Here is a 27,779-nt window from a genome sequence, read left to right as displayed (position 1 = left end):
AAGAATCAACTGATTTTAGATGATTCTGAGATTAAATTGATCCTGTATCATTTTCTTATTGATCTTATTTACAATTAATTGATTTTGTTCTGTAACTGCTTTTGTCTGTAAATGGTTAAGAGCTATGGCTCTTTGTCTCTAAACTTAGTTTAGGATTCAGCTGGCCTACAATGGGTTAAGTGTAAAAATCCAGCTCTCTTGCTAAGCACTGACTTATTTGTGCCTCAAGGAATTTAGCTGACCTTGGGGAATGCATGTGAACACAAGGGAGTCAGGCCTAATAGCTTTACATCCCAAATTATCCTTTAGGGATATCTGGTTTATTATCTTGCACCAGAAGGTAAAGAGGGCTTTGTTGCCAGGCCCCATTATCAAACTTCCAACCAATCATGTTGTTCCTTGCACCTCAGCTCTATAACCAATCATGTTATCCTCAACAATCTACCCTGTTCTGTTCTTTGTTCTTTACTCCCTAAAACCTATAAAAGGGAAACTGTCCTTTTGCTGGGGAGTCTTCGGTATAAATAGAGGCAAGACATTGACCCATTTGTTGACAGAAATCATGCCCCTGCTAATAAATGTTATCTTGCTTGGAGGGCTGTCTCAGCTTACCCTTTTGTTAGATTCCACTAGCAACAACTCTTAACATGAATAAAAGTAACTTGCCACTTGGGACAAATTCCAAATTCTAGGAAATAAGCTCCCAATTAACAATTGTAAATAAAAAAAGAAAGTATTTTAACTTAAAATATTCAAAGGTTATTAAATTCTCCCTAATACCTGGAAATTTTGTCAATCTGAAGGTGTAAAAGAAATCTCTAAAGTCATGGATTGAGAAGTTAGATACATCTTCATCTCATACACATTTTGGCAGGAATTCCAAAGGGAATCAGAGTTTGTGAGTAAATGTGGTAACTCTGTAGATTTTATTATCTATTGCCCATTATAAGAATATGCCTCATCTTTTAAATAGTCTGTGACAGCATGTAGCTAACAGTGGGATTCTTCATTCCAATTATATTACTGTACAATATCATCATAAAACCCCCAAAGAAGATAATTATATAAGATTATGTTTGTGTTCCTGGTTTCCAGCTGGGGTAAACCCTGACTTTTCTAGGCCCATACTAAGTAAACGGCACTCAATTCTAATACTGGTCTCAGGGGGAAGAGAGAAGGGAAGATGGATAGAATACCAGAGGGAGGTCCACTCCACAGAAACACTTTATAAGAGCTTCTCTGGATCCTTCATTTTGTGGCTGCCCTATCTTGGACTACACACAAGGAAGCTTAGTTTCTAAATTCAACTTCTAGAGCAAATAGGAACATGGTGACACGTGTACATGATTCATTTCCACGTCCCTGTTGGACATTTTAAACCAGGTGCATCAATCATCATGCAGGAACGTAAGTACAACTCTGATGTGAAAGTCTAGGCAAACCTCAAATAGATGACCATTACAGTAGTTGTTTCTTTTCCCCATTATGCATGATATGAAAGTCTAGGTAAACCTCAAATAGTTGAACATCACAGCAGTTGCTATTTCTTTCCACTATACGTCCCCAGCTACATTTAGAAACAACTTACATCTCCCACACACACAGGATCTAACGTAGGCAGCCGATAGATTGCAAGGCTGTTGGGGTTGTCTCCTCCAGTGGCCAGTAGAGTTCTTGAGGGGTTCAGCTCGATGGCATGGATACCACAGCCCTGCTGGGTCACCACTCCAGGTTCTCGATCTTTCAAAATGGGAATCTTGGTGATCTGGCCTGTCTGGACATCGACCACAAACAACTGAAAAAAAAAATGGGGCAGGGAAACACTACAAATGAATAACTAAGAAGCTGAGGAAATGTACCATTTTTTTCAGGGTTGTAGATTACAGGGTTATAGCTGCATCAGAAAGACCTGCTAGGTGAAATGCTTTTAAATATTATGCTGATACAAAAGTATTTATAGCAAGTCTTTTTGTTGTGGCAAAAAAAAAAAAATGGAAACCAAAGGAGTGCCCCTCAATTAGGGAGTGGCTAAACAAATTATGAAGGGAATAGTTTTAGAGAAACATGGAAAAACTTGTATGAACCGATGTAGAATGAAGTGAGCAGAACCAGCAGTACAATTTAGGTAATATTTAAAAGACAAACAACTCTGAAAGACTTAAAAACTGACCAGTGAATGCAATGAGAAACTATGACTCTAGATGGCCTTATGATGAAACACATTAACTACTTCCTGTCAGCAGACAATGGACTCAGGGTGAAGACTGAGACATATAATTTTTGGATATGGGCAATGCTGGAATTAGTTTTAGTTGATTATGTATATTTGTCACAAAGGTTTTGGTGGTGGTGTTTAAATGAGAGGGAGGCAGCAGGAGGGAAAGACATTTTTTTTTGTTAATTGAAAAAATTAAAAAAACAAAACAAAACATGATAGTAACGAACAGATTCTCCTCTTAAGGTAAACATGTTCATGCTCAAGTTCTCCCTACCACTGAGGTTATAGTATTTACCTTAACCAGTCAATATCAGAAAAGTTAAGAGTCCAAGTTAGTCTCGAACATTAAATAACTATTAGTGCTGATATGTTCATTCCAAGTGTCCTGTTGCATCACCTGAAAACGCCACGGGGATCAGCAAACTATGGCCTGAAGAATGATTTTTACATTTTAAATTAAAGTTTTGTTTTATTTAAAGATGTAAAAATAATTCTTAGCTCACAGGCCAGACAAAAACAGACTCATCATACTGCAAGATGAAAAACTCAGAAACTCACACTCCTCAGTAGCCCCTGCTCCTGAGGCTCTTCCCTCTCTCTGGCTGGAGAGGGCAGGAAGTAGACATTTGGAAGCTCCTTCTTGATCCTCCTCATTTAAGGATGGCACTCAGGGAATTCTCATCATTTGCCACCTAGCTACTTTCCTGGACTTCATCATCTTCAGAAACTCATCATTCTGCAAGATGCAATCAATTCAGAAACTAACACCTCCTCAGATAGTTTGCCTCTCCCACTGCATGACTTTATCACGCCCTGTGACAGGTAACCTTTTCAAGCTTCCCCCTTTTCAGCTTCTTATGTGCTGTCTCTCTCCTTATTAGATTGTGAGCTCTTTTAGGGGAGGGACTACCTTATCCATTTTATTGTATCCCCAGTGCTTTAGCACTGTGTATAACACAGATTAGGCATTTAATAAATTGACTCTGACTTGGGATTGTCCCTTGCACTATTATTTGCCATTCCTTGACTCCAGAATGATATAAAAAAAATTATATCAAGTTGGATAGCAATGGAATAAGTCACAAAGTGGAATCCTACACCATTTCTATCTCTGTTTCATATGTAAACTCTTATCTAATCTCTGCTCAGTTTATATTTTATTAGAAAGAAGGAAAGAATGAATGACAGCATGTTCCAAAAAATCCTCATTTGTTAAATTTACTGCTATCTTCTGAATGGCTAAGTGTTTCAATATAGAGATGCTAGATCTAACCTAGATCTAAACAGAATGTTTTCTTCTCCCCCTTCTTTGTCCCACCCCAATCCCTCCACATACACTCATCAGAACTCTTGGACAGCTGGCCTCCCTTCACTTAGGGCCAGGAGGAGAGAAACAAATATTGCTAAGCGCCAGACATGGTGGACTCCAGAAAACCCTAAAAGTAGGCAAAGGAACCCAAGTACCCAATTAACTCAGGTCACATAAATGGCCTCAAACCCCAAGAATGCTCATATCAACAAATAAACATACAACAAAGCACTTAGTAGCTACCATTTACTGAGTTCCTTCCACATGATGAAAAGTCAAAAGTGCAAAGTGAAAACTAATTCAAACACAAATTTAAGCTCCACCTATAATAGGCACTGGGGAGATAGAAGGATATGACATACATATAGAAAACTATAACGTACAATATTACAAAAGACAAAGAGAGATACAAAACAAAGTGTGCTCTGAATTCTGTTAGGGATAGGCAGTTAGAGAAGATCATGTAAGGATTCACGAATGTTCATTTCTCTCTAGACTATGAGACTCCTGACTCTGAACTTTCTCCATCATGTCACAAAAGCCTTTACTCCTTGGAAAAGCACTCTGACTCTGTGCAGGCTCCTCACCCTGCAAATCCACTCTGGCCCTTTGTCCCCTTACTCTAAATGGTTGATTGTTCCTAGGTAACCCTATTTTAGAGAAAGTACTCAAGACATCCACATCTTAGTTCATTCCTCTCCAGGCTCAGTTACATTTTCCCTCCTCTTCTACCCTGCAACATCCCCTTCCTCTTATTCTGGCTTCCTTTTTTATGTGTGATATCTCCACATCAGAATGTAAGCTCCAAGAACAAGAACTCTCTTTCTGCTTGTATATATATTCCCAGAGTTCAGAACAAGAATAAGCACTTAATAAATGCTTGTTAACTTGAGACATCTGAGTTAGTCCTTAGAAGAGGGAAGGGATTCTAACAGGTGAAAAGGGAAGGAATACTAAGCTCCAACCCTCAATAAATTTGCTGTCTATTCAGGAACAACATACAGTCATAGGCATAAAACATGTTAAGAAATGGGTCTCCATCACTTTGCTAGAGTAATTAAAATGCCTCAAGGCAGATGAAGTAAACTCAGGAAAGTTTTAATGGAGGAGGTGAGTCTTGGGTAAGGAAGGATATGGTACCAAACGGGAAATAGAGGCAATTACAAAAGGTAAAATAGACAACTTTAATTACATGAAACTAAAAAGCTCCTACATAGAAAAAATTCATACACCTAGAGAAGGAAAGGAAGAGGCTGAGAGAGAAAAAAGTTCTTAAAAGAATTACAAAGAATTCACAACCACATAAAAGAATGCTCCAAATGACTGAGAGAAATGCAAATTTAAACTATCTTGAGGTTTTACCTCACAGCCTAAAAATCGTCAAAGAAGACAAAAGATGGCACATTAATACATTGTTGGTGGAGCTGTGAAAAGGTACAATTATTTTGGAAAGCAAATTTGGCATTATACAAATTAAGTGACTAAAGTGTCCATATCTTTCAAACAAGAGACTCTCTTGCTGGGCTTATCCCTCAAGGAAGTCATTGTTAAGAAAGTTCCTATATATACCAAAAATATTTGTAGCAGCACTTTTTGTAATAGAAAAGGTTTGGAAACAAAGTAGATGCCATTGATTGGGAAATGGTTAAACAAATCATGGATTATGAATGTAATGGAACACTACAGTGCTGTTAAGAAATGAAGTATATGATGCACACAGAGAAGCATGATAAGTTCTATATGAACTGATGAAGGGTAAAGTAAGCATAATAACTATAGCAAGGTAAAGCGAACTACACACATAAAAAGTGTATATAACAAAATTATAAAGATCAAGCACGAATCAAATGAAGAAATATGACAGGGTGTTCGCAATCCACCCCTTCATGGAGGTGGGAAGTCCATAGGTGTTACAAAGTGTGTATGTTTTTGGACTTTTTCAATTATTTGTTTTTTTGTTTTGTTTTGTTTTTGTTTGTTTTTGCTAGGCAATGGGGTTAAGTGACTTACCCAGGGTCACACAGCTAGTAAGTTTTACGTGTCTGAGGCAAGATTTGAACTCAGGTCCTCCTGAATCCAGAGCCAGTGCTCTATCCACTGCGCCATCTAGCTGCCCCAACTTTTTCAATTATTGATTAGATTTTTTCACCTTTTCTTTTTTGTCTTTAAAAATATTATTTCTTATATAGGATGGCTCTCTGGGAGAAGGGAAAGGATACCAGGGATAATTATGACTGTAAAAAAAAAGACATCAATAAAAACTTATTTTTTAAAAAAGGAAGGCTACGATTTGCTGAAGTAGAGGCATGTGCACTATTAGCAAAGCTGTGAATTGATCCAACCATTTTGGAAAATAATTTGGAATTATATAAGAGAAGTTACAAAACAATGTACAGTGACTCAACAATTCTGTGATGGCATCAAAGACAGAAACAAAGGTCTCATATTTAAAAAAAAATTCATAGCATAACTTTTAATGGTAGCAGAAAAGGAAAAGGTAGATGCTTATGAGAAGATGGCTGAAAAAACTATAGAATATGAATATTTTTATTGTTATGGTCTTTAAATATGCTGTGCTTAGTTAGCATTTATGTTTTTTTATATTTATTTAAAAATTTTCCATGATATAGGCTATGATCTAGTTTTGCAAATAAGACTATGTGGTTAGAAAAAGATATTTTTTACGGTTTTGATTCAAAAGATGCCATATATTATACAAATATGTACATATACATACACATACATTTAGTATTAATATAGTATTATTATCTGTAGTTCCTTTTTGTAAGTACAATTTCCTTATCACCCTTGATGCTGTGAATTTTTATTTTTGCTTTGTCTAGCACAGGATTTCTTGGGATCCGTAAAATTGGTGTCTTAAAACATTTTGATAGCTCTATTTCAGCATTGTTGTTTTTCTTTATAATGTTGGTTTTCCATTACAATGCTATACATTTTATTTTATGCATTAAAAACATTATTCTGACCCACAGATTTCACAAGACTGCTAAAGGGGTCCACAACACAAAAAATATTAAAAATCCCTGGTCTGATAATATATTTGCAACTCTTGCCTTTTTTTTTTCAAATCAGAATACACTTTTGTTTTATGCTCTTATTTTTATATGTCTTTATTTTTATATGTTTCTTGTACAGGCATTCCTCAGAGATATTGTGGGTTCTGTTCCAGACCATAGCAATAAAGCAAATATTGCAATAAAGCAAGTCATGAAATTTTTGATTTCCCAGTACATATAAAAGTTAAGTTTGTACTATACCGTAATCTAGTAAGTGTGCAATAGTATTATGTCTAAGAGAACAATGAACATACCTTAATTAAAAAAATACTTTATGCTTAAAAAATATTAACCATCATTTGAGTCTTCAGTGAGTTGTATCTTTTTGCTGGGTGGAGGGTCTTGCCTCCATGTTGATGGCTGCTGACTGATCAGAGTAGTGGTAAGCTTGGGGTAGCTGTGGCAATTTCTTAAAACAACAATGAAGTCTGCTGCACTGATTGACTCTTCCTTTCACTTAAATACTTAGAGACCACTGTAGGATTATTAACTGGCCTAATTTCAATACTGTTGCATCTCAAGGAATAGGGAGCCCCGAGGAGAGGGAAAGAGATGGGGAATGGCTGGTCAGCGGAGCAGTCAGAACACACACAACATTGATTAAGTTCACTTTCTTATATGGGTGTGGTTTGTGGTGACCCAACAGTAACATCAAAGATCACTGATCACAGATCACTATAACAGATATAATAATAATGAAAACATTTGAAATATTGTGAGAATTACCAAAATGTGACATAGAGACACAATGTGAACACATACTGTTGGAAAAATAGCACCAATGGACTTGCTTGATGCAGGGCTGCCAAAATCTTCAGTTTGTAAAAACCAAAATATCTGTGAAGATCAGTACAGGGAACAGCAATAAAATGAGGTGCCTGTATAACAGCAAACTGCTGGGTTTTCTTTTCCTATCTACCATGTCATTCTCATTTTATTGTATTACTTATTAATCCATTCACATTTAAGATTATAATTGTTAGGCTTAGGTTTCTTCCATTTATTTCTTGTATATTGATTTTTAAACCCCCTTCCTCTTTTAAATCAGTACTTTCTCCTGGATATTACTTTTGTTTACATGACTCTGATGCTACTCAATTCCCAAAGGCTTTTTCCCTGTTTCCATTTACCTGACTTATCCTTCTTCACAGTCAGAGCACAGGTAAAAGTCTTCCCTCTGCCCACTAACCTCTTATTTTACCTAATACTTTCTTGCTAGGTCATTTTCTAAGAAGTTGTTTTTTGCTTTGTTCTCATTTTTCTTCCCTTTTAACTATTCTAACCACTTTCTAATTCAGGGACTATAGTCTTATTTGTTATGTATCCTTCATGAGCATGTAACTTTTTTTTTTTTTTGCGAGGCAGTCAGGGTTAAGCGACTTGCCCAGCATCACATAGTTAGCATGTGTCAAATATCTGAGGCTGGGATTTGAACTCAGGTCCCCCTGACTCCAGGGCCACTGCTCTATCCATTGCGCCACCTAACTGCTCGAAGTATAGAATTTCTGAAGTACCAAGTATGACCTCTTTCCTCTATTCTATTTCTATGTTCTTGTATTTTTAAATCTTATTATGATCCTCCCTATTTTCTCCTCTGCCTCACTATTAGAAATATAAATTCACTAAGAAAGACTTTCAAATAGAAACAATGTCTTATGTTGGTAGTCACTCTTGTGTCCAAAACCATGAAGTCTAGTTCTACACACTGCGCCCTTACCATAAGTTAAGAAACTAAAGAAATTATTAACCTTTATCTATTCAATTATGACTTGGGATAAGTGGGGGATAGACGTGGGGAAGACTACATCTGTGGCTTTCTTCTGCCTTCCCTCTCCCTTTTCTTGAAAAGAAACTTCCCACTATGTTAATCATGTCTCACAAAAGATAATGTCACTTAAAGGGAGTAATGGGGTTTAATCCATGGAATATTAATTTATTTCTTCTTTCCATAAAACTCATTCTTTTAAGTTCCATTTAAATCTTTAGTCTTTCACATCCTTCTTGATCCCTATTCTCTAGCATTCCATACAATTTCTTATTTTTAAATAGCCTATGAGAGAATTTATTTCATCACTTAATCTTTTACTGGTAATTATACTTTTTAATATCTCCTGCACTTTTTTTGTACATATGTTTGCAAATTGAATATTTTTTCATCTCTCACTTTAAAATTTTTGGTAAGATGCCTCAAATTTGCTTGTACTTCAAATTGCTTTTCCTGCTTCCATTTCTTATAAAAGTCCCATTTTTCTTCATTGATAATTAAGCTCAGTTTTGCAGGATATGTTATTTTGAGTTGCAGCCTGGGTTTCTTTGCTTTTTGGAATATCCTATTCCATTTCTTCTGATTTCTCATAACTCTTGGACAATTCTGGATTATCCTTTGGACCCGAGCCTTCCCAGGGAAAGGTAAATTAGCCTTAGCTTCAGCCTACAGTACTCCTCCCCTTTCTCCTTCCCCAAAGGCACTGGCCTCCTTCCTGGTTCTTCCAGGAATACTGTATCTAGCCAGCCAACCTGTGGTTTCTGTTTTAACCCCTGAGACTTCCCAAGGAGCACTCTGCTAGCCTCAGATATATAGCTTAGCTCCCCATGGCTTCTTTGTTACCTTCTCAGTGCTCCAACAGTTATTCAAAGATCATACCTACCTCACACGGCCAGTTCTTGCCTTTCATGCAGACTCCCACAAGCTACACTTTGCCTGATCCTGCCTGTTGTGGAGTGGACTTTGTGATTCTTACAAGAATCAATATCATCACCTGCCACAAAGCTGGACATCAATGGAGACTTCTGTACAGGTCAATCAGCTTCATTCTTCAATGTCCTTCTCTCCAGTCACTTATAATCTGCTTGCATTCAATCCTGAATGGTTCATAATATGAACCCTAAACATGGAGAACATGATGGGGTGAGAGTATGAACCAGAGGTGTGGAACCTGCAGCCTCAAGGCCACATGTGGCCTTCTAGGTCCTCAAGTGTGGCCCTTTGACTGAATCCAAACTTCCCAGAACAAATCCCCTTAATAAAAGGATTCTGTAAAACTTGGACTCAGTCAAAAGGCTGCACCCAAGGACCTATAAGGCCACATATGGCCTCAAGGCCACAGGTTCCCCACCCCTGAAACTTTATACTCTTACCCCATTATCTTCTCCCTATTCTGTTGATTCTGAATCACCAGCTATCATTATGCAAACCCCACTCCCTATTCCCCCATGGCCCAATTCCTTGCTCCCATCCTCCTCAATCTAGCACTCCTTCTATTAAGGTCCCACTCTAAAGCTACTCACCCTTTCCTGCTCTTTGGAATGCCTCTTCCACAATTAAAGGTGTCATTTTCCACTACCTTCATTTTTTGGCTCTCACTGTAACCTAGTTCCCTCCTGGTAACACAACATTCCTGGCCCTTTCCAGTACTGGTTGTACTTTCTTCTTTTTCTTAAAAGTACATTTTATCTGCAGTTATGAATTCTCTCCCTCTCTCTTCCCTCTCCCTCACTCACTGAGATAGTTAAGCAAAACAAATTCTCACATTAGCCATTTCTGAAAAAAAAAAATGCATAAAACTGCATTCTGAGTCCATCAGCTTTCTGAGGTGGATAGCATATTTCATCACGAGACCTTTGGATTTGTGGTTGGTCATTGCGATGATCAGAGTTCCTAAGGTTTTTTGGAACTGATCTTTACAATATTGTTGCTGGATATAATTATTCTCCTGGTTCTCCTCTTAGTTTTAGATAGGTATTACTTAGCATTTTAAGGAAATCTCCAATTATTCCTATGCTTTCTAGTATTTTAAGAGAAATGGTTGCTGCATCTTCTCAAAAGTCTTTTCTGTATCTATTTCTGCATCTACATGTATATATAGATATAACACAAATCTACTGAGATATATTTTTTGTTGTTTTTGTTATTAATGTTCATACTTTTCCTAATATTTAACTAGTACTACATTTTTAATCAAATCAAGATGGTTTGACCATCATGGTCAAAGTGCATTATCTTTGCGATATGTTGCTATTGTCTCATTGCTCATATTTTATTTTAAATTTTTGGACTGATATTCATTAGGGATGTTGGTCTCTAGTTTTCTCTGTTTTAACTCTCCCTGATTCAGGCAGCAAGATTATATTTGTGTCATAGAAGGAATTTGGTAGGACCCCTTCTTTTCCTATTTTTCCCCTTAAACAACTTACATGGTATTGGAATGAATTATTCTTTAAATGTTCGGCAGAATTTACTTGTAAACCCATCTGGTTTTGGGTTTTTCCCTATATTAGGAGATCATTTGTGTCTTGTTCAATTCCTTCTTATAAGAGTATTAAAGTATTTCCTGTTCTATTAATTTGGGCAATTTGTAATTTTATAAATACTTCTTTATTTCTTATTAATTGGTTGTGAATTCACTTTTTTCATTTCTGATATTGGTAATTTGGTTTCCTTCTCTCTTTTTGAAAAATAAAATTAGCTAATGGCTTTCTATTTTATTGTTATTACCACTACCAAAAATAGCTCCTAGTTTTATTAAGTTTGTTTCTTTCAAATGTCAACCTCTCCTTTGATTTTCACGATTTCTATTTTGTTATTTAATTGAGGGGGCCCTAATTTATTGGTTTTCTAGTTTTCTTTAGTTGCATGCCCCTTTTATTGATGAAAGTGTTTAAAGATATGTTTTCCCCCAATATATTGCTTTCACTGCACCTCCAAAATTTTAGCAATACGTTGTCACTATCTTTAATAATGACTGTTTTCATGGTTTGTTCTTTGACCTACCTATTCTTTTTTTCTTCTTTTTTATTTTTTTAATTAATTTATTTTGAGTTATCAACAATCACTTCTATAAGTTTTTGAGTTTTAAATTTTTCTTCCCCTCCTTTCCCACCTCCCTCCCCAAGACGGCGCACAATCTGATATAGGCTATACATATATATTCCTATTAAACACATATTCACATTAGTGATATTGTAAGTAAAAATTAGAACCAATAGGAGGAATTTGATGGGTATCCTCTCAATTTCCAATTCTTTGCCACCACAAAAAGAGCTGCTATAAATATCTTTGTACATGTGGGTCCTTTTCCCATTTGTATGATCTCTCTGGGATATAGCCCTTGACCTACCTATTCTTTGGGATTAAGTTATTTAGTTTCCAATTGATTTTTAATCTTTGCATCAAAGGCCCTTCCTTTACTGGATGTAATTTTTATTGTGTTATTTCAGCTTTTCTGCATTTGTGTGGTCAATTTCTGTGAAGACACTATGCACAGCTGATAATTGCCTTTCTGTTCCTATTCAATATTCTCCAGTAGTCTGTCATAACTAACTTTTCTAAAATTCTATTCAATTACTTCATTTCTTTTTTGTTTAATTATGTGTGTTAGATTTATCCAGTCTGAGAGAAGCAAATGGAGGTCTCTCAATATTAGAGTTTTACTATCTATTTCTGCCTCTAATTTAACATTTTCTTTAAGAATTTAGATGCTGTGCTATTTGGCACATATATGTTTCATATTTATAATAATTCATTTTCTATAGTACCTTTTTAATAAAATGTAGTTACCTTATTTGTCTCCTCAAATTAGGTCTATTTGGGGGTAGGTAAATGGAGATAATAACATTTAGGTGGCATAGTGGATAGCATGCCAGGCCTGGAATCAGGAAGACATCTTCCTGAGTTCAAATCTGGCCTCAGACACTAGCTGTGTGACCCTGTTTGCCTCAGTTTCCTCATTTGTAAAAATGAGCTGGAGAAGTAAATGGCAAACCGTTTCAGTATCTTTGCCAAGAACACTCCAAATGGGGTCACAAAGAGTTAGACATGTAAAAATGGGAAAAGGACCCACATGTGCAAAAATATTAATAGTATCTCTTTTTGTGGTGGCCAAGAATTGGAAACTGAGAGAATGCCTATCAATTGGGGAATGACTGAACAAGTTGTGGTATACGAATGTAATGGAATACTATTGTTCCACAAGAAATGATGAGCAGGCAGACTTCAGAAAAACCGAAAAGATTTAACATGAATTGATACTCAGTGAAGTGAACTATACATAGAACACTACATAGTAACAGCAATATGGTACAATGACTAACTTTGATAGACTTAGCTCTTCTCAGCAATGCAAGGATCTAAAACAACACCAAAAGACTCATGATGGAAAATGCTATCGATATCTAGAAAAAGAACTATGAAGTCTGAATACAGATTGAAGCATATTATTTGCTCTCTCTTTTTTTTGTTTCTTCTTTCTTGTGGTTTCTCCCATTGGTTCTAATTCTTCTTTACAATAAGACCAATGTGAAAATACATTTAATATGAATATATACAGAGAGCCTATATCAGACTGCATGCTGTCTTGGGAAATTTAGAACTCAAAAATCTTATGGAAATGAATGTTGAAAACTAAAAATAAATTAATTAATATTTTAAAAAATGAGTTAGACATGACTGAAAACAACTGAACAACAACAATAACAACAACAACAACCTCACAGGGTTGTGAAGACCAAATGAGATAAAATTTGTAAAAGTGCTTACTTAACACATGGCTTGGCACAAAGTAGGTACTATGTAAATGCTTATTCCCTTTCCTTCTACTTTTCTACTTTTGCTGTTGCTATGTCTGAGATCATGATTACCCTTACCTTTTTCACTTCAGTTGAAGCATAACAGATTCTACTTTAGCCCCTTATTTTAACTCCATATTCATTTTTCTGTTTCAAGTATGGTTTTTGTATACAACATACTGTTAGATTCTGATTTCTAATCCATTCAGCTGTCCTCTTCCATTTTATGAGTAAGTTCATCTCATTCACATTTATCATTTTAATTATGTTAATCCAGCCTATTCTCCTTCTTTTTGTTTTCTGCCCCCTCTTCAAGAGTATGCTTTGCTTCCACCCCCAAATTTACTCTCCCATTTATTCTTCCCATTTCCCTCAACATTTTTTCCACTTGTTTCCCTGTTGGGTAAAATATGGTTTCTGTGCTCAATTGTGTGTGTGTGTATGTATATTCTTACTTCCTTTAACCAGTTAAGATGAGAGTAAGATTTAAGAGTCAGCCTCTCCCCCCTCTTCCTATTTGTACTTGCATACTCCATTTATGTGAAATGAGTTCCCCCATTCTCCTTCTCCCTCCCCATTGTCTTTACTCATATGCTGCTCAACAGAGCTAGAGAAAATCAAGAAACTGCTAACTAGCTCCATCACAATTTTATGTCACATAGTCTCAACTGGGCCCTCAGTTCAAAAAAAGCAATTATTTTTTTTCTTAACAGTATTTTATTCCCCCCCCCAATTACATGTAAAGATAGTTTTCAACATTCATTTTTGTAAGATTTTGAGTTCCAAATTTTTCTCCCTCCCCCCCAAGATAGCAGGCAATCTGATATAGTTTATACATGTACAATCATGTTAAACATATTTCCACATTAGTTATGTTGTTAAAGAAGAATCAGAACAAAAGGGAAAAACCACGAGAAAGAAACAAACAAAAAAGTGAAAATAATATGCTTCATTTTGCATTCACACTCTATTATTCTTTCTCTGGATGTAGTTAGCATTTTCCATCATGAGTCTTTTGGAATTGTCTTGGATCATTGTATTACTGGGAAGAGCTAAGTCTATCAAAATTGATCATCGCACAATGTTGCTGTTACCGTGTACAATGTTCTCCTGGTTTTGCTCAATTTACTCAGCATGAGTTCATATAAATCTTTCTGAAATCTAAGGCAATTCTTTTATACCTCCATAACTGATTTGCTAACCCACTTACCACAATGGTTTTTCCAAACCTTTTCATCTCTTCAAACCAATCATGGCACCCCCTTTCCCCACTCCCTTAACTGAAAGTCTTGCCTCATACTATCCTGGAATAACTGAGGCCATCACCAAGAGCTTTACTTCTCCTTTCCTCGTTTCATCTGTCTTTCCCTCCCATCTCCTCCTTTACTCATGTCACATGAAGAAGTAGCCCTTCTCCTTTGTCAAGGCAAATTCCTCTACATGCAGGCTTGATCCCACTCCGGTTCAGTTTCTCCAGCAGAATTCTTCCCCTATCATCTTTATTCCCTCACTAATCAATTTTCCCTGCCTACTGGCTATTTCCTCACCATTTCCAAACACACTTGGCCCTCTTTTCTTTGTCTAGGCATCATCCTTGACTCCTCACTTGCACTCACCCCACATATCTAATTTGTTGTCAAATCTTGTCCTTTCCACCTTTACAATATCTCAAATTCATTCCCATTTTTCCATTCACATAGTCATCACCATGATACAAGCCCTTATCATCTCATACCTGGACTATTACAATAGCCTTCTGGTTGGTATCCTTACCTCAAATCTCTCCCCACTACTCCAGTCCATCATCCAACCCAAAAGCTGCCCAAAGTGATCTTCCTAAAGTAAACGTCTGATCACATCACTTTTCTAACTCAATAAACTCCAATGGATTCCTATTACCACCAGGATCAAATATAAAATCTGTTTGACTTTTAAAGTTCCTTACAACCTGGCCCTTTCCTATCTTTTCAGTCTTCTTATACCTTTTCCCCTTTCACATATTTTATGATTAAGTGATGTTGGCCTTCTTAATGTTCATTTTACATAGCACCCTGTTTTCTAACTGTGCCTTTTCACTGACTGTGGCACATGACCAGAGTGCTTTCCTTTGTCTCAACTTCTGACTTCTTTGGCTTCCTTTAACTCCCTGGTAAAATCCCATTTTCTGCAAGAGGCCTTTCCTAATCGAGTATCCGCTTCCTTAACCCCCAAACTCCTTATTGCTTTCTCTGTGAGATAACCTCTAATTTGCCCTGCATATATCTTTTAGAATGTGAGTTCTTGAGTTCAGGGACTATTTTGTCTCTACTTACCATAGTGCTTGGCATATAGTAAATACTTAACATATGCTTGTTGACTTGTCTTGTGTGTTTTTAAAAGTTTCTGCAAGTTTTCTTTTATTTTTTCCTATAGTATGATATGCAGGTTTGGTTGGTTATATTCTTCTACGAAACCAATGATCTTTAAATTATTTCTGTGCTATTATTATGCTATAAGTAATGACAAGCAAAGCGGCAGCTAGGTGGCGCAGTAGATAGAGCTTCGGCCTTGGAGTCAGGGGGACCTGAGTTCAAATCTGGCCTCAGACACATGACACTAGCTGTGTGATCCTGGGCAAGTCACTTAACCCCAACTGCCTCACAAACAAAAAAAAAAAACCAAACCAAAAAAAAAAAAAGAAAAGAAATGACAAGCAAGATGATTTCAGAAAAACCTGGAAAGACTTACATGAACTGATGCAAAGTGAAGTGCGCAGGACCAAGAACATTGTACACAGTAACAGCAATATTGTAAGATGAACAATTGTGAATAACTTAGCTATTCTCAGCAGTACAATGATCTAAGACAATCCCAAAGGATTTATGATGAAAATTACTATCCACCACCAAAGAAAGAATTGATGGTGTCTGAATACAGACTAAAGTATACTATTTTTCACTTCTTCCTTTTTAGTACAAGTTTTCTTCCACAAAATGCCTAATATGGAAATGTTTTCATAATTGCACATGTATAACCTATATCATACTGCTTACTGTCTCAGGAAGGGGGAAGGGGAGGGAGGAAAGGATAAAATTTAGAACTCAAAACTTAAAAAAAAATACAATGAATATTAAAAATCATTTTTACACGTAATTGGGGGAAAATAAAATATTATTTTAAAAAAATTATCTCTGTTATTCCTATCTTCAAGTTCATTTACCTTGGCTTGTTATTCAATTGTTATCCATACATCCCATCAAAATATTTATAGAAATACTTTTTGTGGTAACAAAGAACTGGGAACAAAGTAGATGTCTTTCAACTGGGCAATGGCTAAACCAATTATGGTACAGGAATTTAATGCACTACTACTGTGCTTTTAAGAAATGATGAATATGAATAATGAAGAGAAGCATGGAAAGACTTACATAAACAGATGCAGAGTAAAGTAAGCAGAATGAAGAAAACAAAATTCACCATAACTACAATAATATAAATGGAAAGAACCAAAACCACAGAACAATCAAAAGTGAATGTTACAAAATTACAAAGAACAAGCATGGCCTCAAAGAAGAGATATGAGGAGTAATATACCTCTCTTTTGCAGAGGTAGGAGGTCCATGGGTGTGGAACATTACATGTTTTCAGACTTTTTTGATATATTGATCCATTCTGCTAATTTAATTTTCTCTCATTCCTCTTTTTCTTTAAAAATCCTTTGCTATATGAGATAGCAGGGGAGGGGGAATGGATACTAGGAGAAATTTTGCAATGTAAAAACAAAGATATCAATAAAATTTTAGTTAAAAAAAGAAGTCATGTATTTTTATAGTTGTGGTCTTTTTCTTCTCTTCTACCAAATTTTCTTCTAACTTCTGTATTTTTGAGTTACAAATCTGATTTTTTTTTTCTTTGTGGCACTCTACTTGTTTGGGGAGAATGTCTATTGTATCTTCTAAATTCTGTTCTGTTGTTTTTTAATTCTGTTTTAAAAGCTGATTTCTGACCCAATTTCTTATCTAATATGTTCTCTTAGCAGTTTCAATATCTTTTTGAGCCATTTTGGAGTTTCATGCACCCACCTCATCTTCTTCCTTCCTTCTATAATAGGTGAGTCTGCAGAATTCTCTTTGAGGAATTTTGGGTCATTTTCCTTCACAGTGTATTTGTTCATTCTGCTCTGATGTGTCTGAATTTTTACTTATTATTTCTGTTGTATGAACGTCTCTGTTGGTTTTTCTGTTTGTGAACTAGGTTTATATTCAGCTTTTATTTACCCTTGGATTTTGCATCTTTTGGAATCATTCCGGTATTTCTAGTTGCTTGTTTTGAATGTACCTCCACATTCTGTTTTCTCTCCCCTTTCAACAGCTGCACAGATTTCCCCTGAGGATAAATAGCCTCAGGCTCCTTTCGAGGGGTATGGGTAAGCTCCACAGGGAGAAAAGTGGCCCCAGTTGTATTTCTAGTCCCCTTTTCCTTGGTTGAGGAAGTTGTTTTCACTCTGGATGTTTCTGTGATGCCCTTATTCTAATTCACCCTCTTCCAACTGCTCTCCATTTCCTTTGTTTGGCTAAACAGAACTGGTACCTAATATCTCTTGTAGGGAAAGGTTTGGAGGTACAGTCCAAGTTATAGAAATGAGAGAACCGAGCTGGGATCTGCCCCCCAGATGGACCATAAAGCACAAGAACACAAGAATGCATTCCACATGGAGTGGTGGAGATGGGTTATGAGGAAAATACAGGATGAAGTGGTATCAGTAAGTGTCAAAGTTCTCTTGTCTTATTTCATGCTGTTGTTTTTTTTAAACCTTGTATTTATTCTCTATGTTGTATGTTGGCAGACGAGAGAAAAAACGACTGTACTTCCCCTCCCCCCCTTTTTTCCAGGTCAGTTGTTTTTGTTATGAGATACCTTACATTTTCTTCTAATTCGTCAGTCTTTTGATTGTTTTAATATTTCTTGTCTCATGGAGTCATTGGTTTCTATTTGGTCCATTTGATTTTCAACTGCTTGAGCCAAACTGTTAATTCCCTTACCAATACTTTATTCCATTGCTCTCATTTCCTTTACATTTTTTCCCTCTAGCCCTCTCATTTCATTGATTAAAAAAAATTAAAAACAAAACAAAATAAAACAAAGACCCCCTTTTGATTCATCTCTCCCATTAATTCTAGTTGGATTTGTGCCCAAGCTGTCTTTTTCTTTGTGGCTTTGCTTGTAAATATCTGGGGAGTCATTTTCTTCTGTTTTTTTTTTTTTTTCTTGAAGGTCCCTGTCATCTAGTAGGGGTTCTTTTTTGTTTGTTTGTTTATTTGCTCATTCTCCCAATCTATTTCCTGATTTCAGAATTGAAGTTAGTACCAGGCTTTGCAGAGTTATGGAGTCTGGGCTGGTCCTCCTGCTGCTTTCTTGGGCTATTGAGTGGTGTTATATTATGAGTGATATATTGAGTTCCAGGATCTCAGAGACAGCTCAGGCTGAGGACGTGCAAGTTTTCAGTCCTCCCAAAATGGTCTGATCCAGGGCAATGACTGATTGCTGTATAGTGCCACCCTCCCCTGTCACCCCACATCTGAGCTCTGCAAATTCCTGACCTGGACTTGGGTCTCAACAATTGGTCTCAGTCACTATCAACCATCTGGGAAGCTCTGCTAGCTCAGATAGAACTGTAACTTCTTTGGTCTGGGATTCCTGCCCTAAATATTCCTCTGCAGGCTTCAGTCTGTATACCCCCCAAGGCCTAGTAACTTCTCTTCACCCTGGACTGCCATTCCTACGCACTAGTGCCTTCCTCCATCTGCCTTGGATCTGTTTGTGACTCCTGGCCAGACTTTATCCCCAGTGTCCATAGACCATTCTTTCTGTCTCCCTAAGTTGACCTGTGCTGGAAAAAATTACTCTCTGAGGTTTAAAAAAATTTACCTATCAAATTTTGGTCTGGTACATAAGAAGCTGGATTCAATAAGTCGTGATTCTATAATTCTATAGTCAATTGCGGGATACAAAACATAATAACAAAAACTCATAGCATTTGCAAATAGGAGAAGCTCAGAAAAAGTCTGTATAAGTACCTGGTTACAGGGTTGATACTGGAAGCAAACGGAGGGAATCACTGGCAACTAATACTCTCAGTTGACACTAAGGAAAACTGAGAAACAAGGAAGAATAAGTCACTGAAGATAAAAGAGTGTTGGGATTGGAGGCAGGTTTAAGGACAAAACTGTGGTTCAAAAGTTATTCTGTTGGACTTTCCTGAATGTCTTACTAGCTGTCTGACAATAGGCAAATCACTTAACCACTGACTCAGTTTCCTCATCTGTAAAATGAGCATAAAAATAGCACGTACTTTACAGCATTATTATGAGGATAAAATGAGGTATTTATTAAGTGCTTTGAAAACTTTAAAACTAAAAATGCTAGATATTGTTATTGTGGTTGTTGTCATATTGTATGTGAACCAGCCTTGGCATCAGGAACACACTGATTCAAGTACTCTTTCTGGCACATACTCGTTGTGTGACCTTGGGCAGGTCCCTTAACCTCTCAGTGTTAATTTCATCATGCACCAGTCTCCTGCCTTCTGAAGGAAGAAGAGAAGGGCCATTCCATCTCATCTGATCTGTCTGGCCTCCAGCCTTCCTGAGGAAGTGAAGAAACATTATTCCATTGCACACCAATCTCCTGCCTTTGGGGTAAGGACAGAAATATCATTACATCATACGAGGTCTCCTTCCTTAGGAATGGAGAAACGCCATTCCATCATCCTGTTTTTCTTCTTCTTTCTTTCATGGCTAAACTCCTTGAGAAGGCAGTCTGTAATCAATATCTCCAGTTCCTTTCCTCTTGATTTCTTCTCAGCTCTCTACAGTCTTGTTTCAGACCTCATCATTCAAACTCTCTTCAAAGTTACCAATGATCTCTGAATTGCCAGATCTGATGGCTTTTTCTTTTCAATCTTCTCTGTAGCCTTTGACACTATAAGTCACATTCTCTTTCTTGATATATTTTCTCTAGGTTTCTGAGACACTACTACATGCTACTTCTCCTCCAACTTGTCTAATCACTCCTTAATCTCCTTTGTTGGAGGTTCATCCAGATCATGCCTGCTAATGATGGTAGACCTATAGGGTTCTGCCTGTTCCTAGGACTTCTTTTCTTTCTCTATACTATTTCACTTGGTGGTGTCATCAGTTCCCATGGATTCAATTTTTCATGTCTATGCTAACAATTCTCAGATCTACTTACACAGCCCTAAACCTCCAGGCTGTCCTCCAGACTCTAATTTCCAACTGCCTATTAGACATCTCAAACTGCATGTCCCAAAGACATTTTGAATTCAACATGTTCAAATCTGAACTTGTCATCTTCTCCCCTGAACTTCCTTATTACTGTCATAGGCTCCACCATTTTCCCAGTTACCCAGGCTTGCACCCTACCCCCATATCCAATTTATTGCCAAGTTCTATAGATTTTACCTTTATAACATTTCTTGTATAGACTCCCTTCTCTTCTCTGACCTTGCCACAACCTTGATATGAGCCCTCATCAGTTCATGCCTGGACTATTAAAATAAGCCCCCCCCCCAAATACATCCCATCCTCCACTTTAGCTGTTAAATTAATCTTGCAAAAGCACAGATGGACCGTATCAAGCCACCCTACCCCCTATTTAATTAATTCTAATGGCTCCCTATCACCTCCAGGATCAAATATAAAATCTGTTCAGCATTAAAAATTCTTCACAAACTGGCCCCCTCTGACCTTTTCAGTCTTCTTGTACCTTATTACTCTCCCCCAAGACTCAGTGATCTAGTGACACTGATTTCCTTCCTATTCCTCTCATAAGATACTCTTATCTAGACTCTGGGCATTTTCACTGGCCATCTCTTATGCCTGGAATAATATCTCTCCTTATCTCTGCTTCCTGCCTTCCACCACTGATTATCACTGATTTATCTTTTGTATATCTTGTTTGTACATACAGACAGTTCTTGCTATAAATGGCTACTTAAAAGTGATTTTTACACATTGCAAATAGAGAACAGCAGATGGGAACAGACATGGGGTACTAGGAGCACAGATAAATATAAGAAAAACACAGGGGACTGACACATGGGTGGGTGGAGCAAAGGTCTCCTCTCTCAGCTGATTTGGTGGCAGGGGAGACCCCTGAACATCCATTCTTTTGCTTTCACTTGGAGGGGTATTTTTTAGGGTTTTAAATTTTGGGGGTGGGTGGGAGGCCAGGGAGCATTACATGGAGATAGAGAAGGCATAGTACATTAAAGTTAACATATGACTGTTTTTTTAGAATAAAGATTTCTTTCAGAATTCTTTACATAAAGTCAAATTTGCATAATGCAAATTTAAGTAAAGGGAGAATTGTCAGTAGTTGTTTGCATGTTTTCTCCTTTATTGTTGTGAGCTCCCAGAGAGCAGGGACTTTCTTTTGCCTTTCTTAGTATCCTCAAAGCTTATCCCAGTGTCTGCCCATTTAATAATCAATTTAATAGTCATATTTAATAGTCACTTAAATTCTTGCTGACTGATACTGCCTCCTAATTTACTTGAATACTGCTAAGGTGATGGATAAACACTCTGACCAGATACAGAAAAAAAAAAAATACCCCCAAAGGAAGAGGGTTTTGATTTAATTAGCTAGCTGCAAGAAAGAAAACACAGAATAACAGAACCTTCCATGTATTAACATGAAGCACTGTCATCACACACACACACACACACACACACACACACAGAGCTTGAATTCCACTGCTTTCATTTACTTTGGTTTTAGAATAAACCTGTTTGTCCAAAAATAGCAGCAAAAGGAGAGAAAAAAAAAAAACCAAAACAAAAAAGAGCCAAATAGTTTGGTTAAGTAGGGAGGCCCTTTGGTTAAGAAGCAAGGTACCTGGGGCATCACTCTCGGCTCTGTCACCAGTTTGCTCTATACAAGGGGCTCAAATGGATTCCCTCCATGGTTCAGCTTCTCACTGGAGAAGGTAAGCTAAGTGTGTCATCAGAGAGCAATGGAAAACATTTCACTGAATGTTATTGGCAGCAGTCGTAGAAAGTTATGTTGACTCAGTATCCTATTGTTCCCAGCCCTGCTTATCAATCAGTGTTGGGGGAGGATGTGGTGAGGAAGGAGACATCAGGTCTGCAGCTTTTTGTATTACCTGCTCTTTGTCACATACCCCTATCTGCAAATTGTCATGTTTTTGCTACCTTGGGGAAGAACTGAAATGCAAGGGCCCACCCAGCCTCTTTTGCTGAGGTGGACCTATCTGGAGTCTCTTAAAGTTACCTATAAAAGCTGTCCCCATCTTGAAGAGATGGCTGATCTCCAGTGATCAGCCAGTCAATGCATTGCTACCTTGACATATTTATAATAAACTCCTTTTAATTCTCTTTGTCCTGAGTTTTTCCTCATTAATCAGGGTGAAAAGCCCAAATGAAGAATTTTCTTTTCAACAAGTGGCAAGCAACAGTCTGGAGTTTTTTTGTTTGTTTGTTTTGTTTTGTTTTGTTTTTCAGGGCTTTTTCACTTCTGGCTCTAACTGTGGGAACCTGAAAGCAGGCTAGAATGGATTCCCCCAGCAGGTTAGTTAAGTAATGAAGCAGCAGAGAATTTAGCTCCCCAGAGCTAAATGAGAAAGAGAAATAGGTCCCAAAATTTAGATTTTGATTTTTTTTGTACACAAAGAAAGCAAGACAAAAGAAAAAACATGCCCCAGTACAGGGCAGATGAGTATAAGCCTTGCATACATTTGCAAGGGAACACCAGTATTCATAGATGGAGCAGGACTCCTGGCAACCAAACTGTAAGAGCTTGGTAAAATTCTGCCCAGTTAAGTCCATAACTGAGAAATGAGGCTTGGTAGGAAAATTATAGCAGGGGGCAAAAATGTATGTGTATATGTATATAGGTGTAAAATGCACACACACACACACACACACATACACACATATATATATATACACATGTGTATACATACATATGTATATATGCCAGAAAAAGGATGTGACCTTAGTTATTTTAGCCAGATGAACATTTTAAACTTAATTTGTAGGTCTAAAGCCTAGGCTAGTATGGGATTTTCAATGCTGTAGAGAGGGAACAACTATTACTCCTCATTATCTTAGGAAAAAGACTAGAATACCATTGAAAGTAAAAAATGGAGGGAAGAAATTGAAAGAAAGATTTAGGAAAAAAAACTGTGGAGGAGCAGAGGAGACCATTTAGCCCCACCCCCAGCCACCTAAGAGACCACCTACCTCAACTCCACCAAGGCCTGAGCCCAGACTGGTTGTAGATAATGGGGATAGATATTCACAATGAGGGGGGAGGGAAGGTGGCTTGGAATTTTGGGAAGCCTGGAGGAGAACTTTCAATGCTTTTAAAAACAGCAACAACAACAACAACAACAAAGGAGTCTCTCTAATCTCCCTTTCCTGACTGCCCCTAAAGTTGGAGAGGCAGACAAGAGAAAGACAGATAAGAGAAATATTAGAAACTAATGGAATAAAGTGTAGTCTGTGATATGATTGGTAAGGGATGTATCCAATCAGGATGTGAAAGAAACAAGACAGGTGCAGGGTTGTTTGTTTGTTTTTAAATAAGCTAAATTGAAAAGGAAGCAGGAGATACTTAAGGGAGTTAGAGATAAGAAATGTGTAGAAAGTTAAGAAAAGTTGTGTAGTATGAGTAAAAGGATTTTGGAAAGAGAAAAGAGAAAGGGTTTTGATATTCAGATAAGGATGTGGGAAACTTTATGTAGTTATTTATGATAAGCAGCTTGAAATTCCAGGGGGATAGGAATTAGAAGCAGAATAGGGCCGCTGCTTATCTTGAAAGAGGCAAGGGACTAAGAATTGATCCAGCTCTTTGAGGAAATCGGATAAAAGGTTATAGGAAGCTAAGAATTGTCACTATGTCTTTTTTTTTTAAATGAGTTTATGGAAAATAATAGGCTCTCTTTTGAAGTGCTAATAGTAAACGGGCCTTGGATAAATTGATATTTAAATGTTACCATTAGAGATTATAAATCCAAATTTGATTTGATTTGGTTGAAATCTGTCCTGAAGGAAATCGGAATGTGGTCTGTGTGTTCTCCTAACAGGATAACTGTGGTAAATCAGAACCCAATAAAAACTACATTTGCTATTTGGCATTAAGATGTTTATTAGCTGTGTGACCTTAAGCAAGTTACCTTATGTCTATTTACCTCAGTTTACTAATCTGTAAGGGGATAATAATAGCTCCTACCTTCCAGGGTTGTTGTGAAGATCATATGATTGTAAAGTACTATATAAATATTAATTATTATTTTTATTTCTTTAATTAGGTATAATTGCTTCATAATTGATAACTCTATATGGGGGTTTTAGATGTGATTAGCATACAATGCCAATGGTGATGAGATGAATGATTTTCTGTGTAAGGTCATTTGGAAATGCATTCAACTGAACTGAGGAAACCTGATTGGTAATGGGTTTGTTTTAAGTTTCAAATACATAATATTGTTTATGGTATTGTTATGTTTCTAAATTTTCTTATAATGTAAAATTTGATAAACTATTGTATCAGATATACTGTTAGATATGCTTCTATAATTTGAATGTTGTTAGATTATGAATTGTACTGTTGAAAGAAGGTGGAAAAATGTTTGAACACTGTTACGGCTGAGTGAAATGAGCAGAACCAGGAGAACATTGTACACAGTAACAGCCACATTGTGTGATGACCAACTCTGAGAGATTTCTCTCTTCTTAGCAATGCAAGGATCTAAGACAACTGCGAAAGACTCACGATGGAAAATGCTATCCACATCCAGAAAAAGAACTTTGGAGTCTGAACGCAGATGGAAGCATACTATTTGCTCTCCTTTTCTTTTGTTGTTCTATTTTGTTTCTTCTTTCTCATGGTTCATCCCATTAGTTCTAATTCTTCTTTATATCATGACTAATGTGAAAATATGTTTAATATGGATGCAAAAGTAGAGCCTATATCAGATTGCATGCCATCATAGGGAAGGGGAAGGGGAAGGAGGGGGAGAAAATTTAAAACTCAAAATCTTACGGAAGTGAATGCTGAAAACTAAAAATAAATTAATTAAAAAAGAAAAAGAAAATGAAAACTTATGTCATTTTATCAGCCTTGCTGACCATATGTTGTAATATTCTGAAGTACTATAATTTAAAAAATTATAAACTGCCAGGTTTGCCTACATTTAAGAGGGAGTTTCACCTAAAATTTTTTAGCTATCACTTATGAAAATCATGAGATAGTTAACTAAGTTATTTGGGGCTACTGTCATAATGTTAAACCCTATCATGTATTTATATAGTTATTTTAAAAGGGAAAATTGATAATTGATTATAGTGTGGGAAAAGGTACAAAGAATAAACTTTGTAAAATCTCCTTTGTAAACTTACAACTTTTCTTGGGACCATCTGGTCATATTAACCCCCTGTGCAAGAGCTTGCTGTGTTGTGAAATTCCTGCTGAGTAAATGGGATAAAAGTACTCCATGCACAAAATAAGTCTGTTTATAATGTAGAGTGAGTTTCATCAAAGGTTATTTGTCTATCGCTTGTGAAAGTTATGTACACCTTGAGCCAACTTAGTATTAACAAACTTCACTATTAAAAGATTTATTTTGATTTAAGGGATGAATACAAAATGCCTTTAGGGAGATACATCTATTAATCTGGAGATTTACAGCAATTGGTCAGTGTTGCTTTTTTAAGGGTTTGAGTCAACTATCACATATTCACTATGTAGGATTCCAGGATATAATTATTTTCTTGATTTCTAGTGATATATTTTGTACCAGGATGAGTTTAGACTCTAGGAGAAGACAAAAGGAAGAAAAGGATATCAAGTAAATTTTTAAAGGCCTGGTAAACTTTGTTATTGCAACACCATGAGAAGAGAAATAATTTAGCACCAAGCTATGTTTAGTGAAACTTGCTTTGAGGTAAAATCTCATGGAAAAGTAATCTAATATTATTCTGAGTTATGATTTCAGGTGATTGTATTGTCAGGAGGCCAATAATCCACCATTCAAGGGGGATAGCATGTGCTACCCAGAGGGAATGCAGTCTGGAAACTATTACAAGTGGGATGTCTATTTCTATCTGGCTGAGAGAATGACTGTGGCACGGCTGAGGTAAAATCCTTTGACTTGGTTTTCCCATTGCATTACTTTTGAACAGGAATATTTCCCACCTGGTTAAAACCTGAGTCTGGCTTTGGCACCCTGTAAATGGTATGACTCTGTATGATTGGCTGTAGAAACTTAACTGTGGCTCCTACCTGAATTCAAGCAGAGTTAAGGATACTTTATCCTGTACATGTTATGTTGAGTCATTCAACATAACGTGGACCTAGAGGACCAGTTTTGATGCTGTTATAATCATGTCCCTGCCTTTTACTCTCATGGCAAATTTTTATTATCAGAGAAGGCAAACAGTAGAAGTTAGATACTGCAATACTGAATCTATTAGTTATTAGATTAGTACTCAGGCATCTGTATTATTATAATAAGCTACAAGTGGGTAAGATCTTGCTGTTTTGATCTGAATTTGTAGTCGTTCCATGGCCTAAGCAAGAGTTAAATTAGTGCTTGAACTTGTCATATGTATAAGATTCAGTTCCTGAAGTATCTCTTTCAGAATGATATGAGTATAAATAAACAAAGGCAGAGAAACTTGTGAAGCAAAGATATAAATCTATTAAGTTGTGAGGTTAAAGTCAGGAACCTCTTCTGCTTTTATTTTAAGGAAAAGGATTTCAGTCCAATCAATTATCTTAGCAGAGAGTAACTTTTGAACCATCTTGTATTATCTTAATGGGAAATATGACTTTACTTAGGTTTGTTATTTAATCTGGGATTAGAATCCATATGTAGAACATGTCCTGAAATGCATGCAAACTACTCAAGCATCACCTTAAAGATATTCACATTGTTTAAAGGGCTTCTGAAAGCAGCAGTCTACTTTTATGTCCATTTGAATATCTTTAATAACTGAATGTGTTTTACTATAGACAACTCATTTTATATAAACTGTTCTCTGTACACAATCTGGGATTATTATATTTACATATCCCATCCCAAGTCTTTTATTATTGTTATTAAGTGTCTTCAAGCAAATTCATTTGTGTAATGTTGTACCTAGGGATGAAAAGCATCTACTTGCCATGAGTACTGGTAGCTATGAATTCATATATGGTATTAGATCCTTAAAGTATCTCCTACTCCTAAGGAGGAAATTAGCAGGAGTGGAAAGTTTTAAGAAAGCAACAATATGAGATGATTTATAGGTCAAATAAATTATTCTAATGGTATATATATACATATATATAAATATAGGCTTTGGGCATGTTCTAATAAGTTCTGAAAAGGCCTTGTGCATGTTATGATAATAAGTTCTAGAAGTCTGGTTTAGGATTTTATGTATAAAATTGCATTGATAATTGTAAAGAAAAAGAAATAGCAAGTAGTATGTGATAACTGAAATTTTTTGAAGTTTCAAGTGAATTATGCGTTCCTAAATTTGATGTTCTTATGGCTCTATTGTTAATGAAACCAGAACCATGAGATTTGAGCTGGTTCTTACCA

General features: G+C 36.5%; 1 protein-coding gene across 2 annotated transcripts in view; it reads right to left on the bottom strand.

The window, feature by feature from the left end:
* Positions 1-27,779, bottom strand: part of DCAF12 (DDB1 and CUL4 associated factor 12) — a 110,813-nt gene that overhangs the window by 41,507 nt on the left and 41,527 nt on the right. For both annotated transcript variants that reach the window (XR_003570227.1, XM_027874539.1), the window contains exon 3: positions 1,589-1,795. Coding sequence is in view for 1 of the 2 variants with exons in the window: in XM_027874539.1 (XP_027730340.1) it covers positions 1,589-1,795 (207 nt within the window). In the remaining variant the exon portion in view is untranslated. The remainder of the gene's footprint in view (positions 1-1,588; positions 1,796-27,779) is intronic.

Source organism: Vombatus ursinus, unplaced genomic scaffold, assembly GCF_900497805.2.
Source record: "Vombatus ursinus unplaced genomic scaffold, bare-nosed wombat genome assembly UNPS02014807.1, whole genome shotgun sequence".
Taxonomy (NCBI): Eukaryota; Metazoa; Chordata; class Mammalia; order Diprotodontia; family Vombatidae; genus Vombatus; species Vombatus ursinus.
This window is presented reverse-complemented; position numbering and strand designations above follow the sequence as displayed.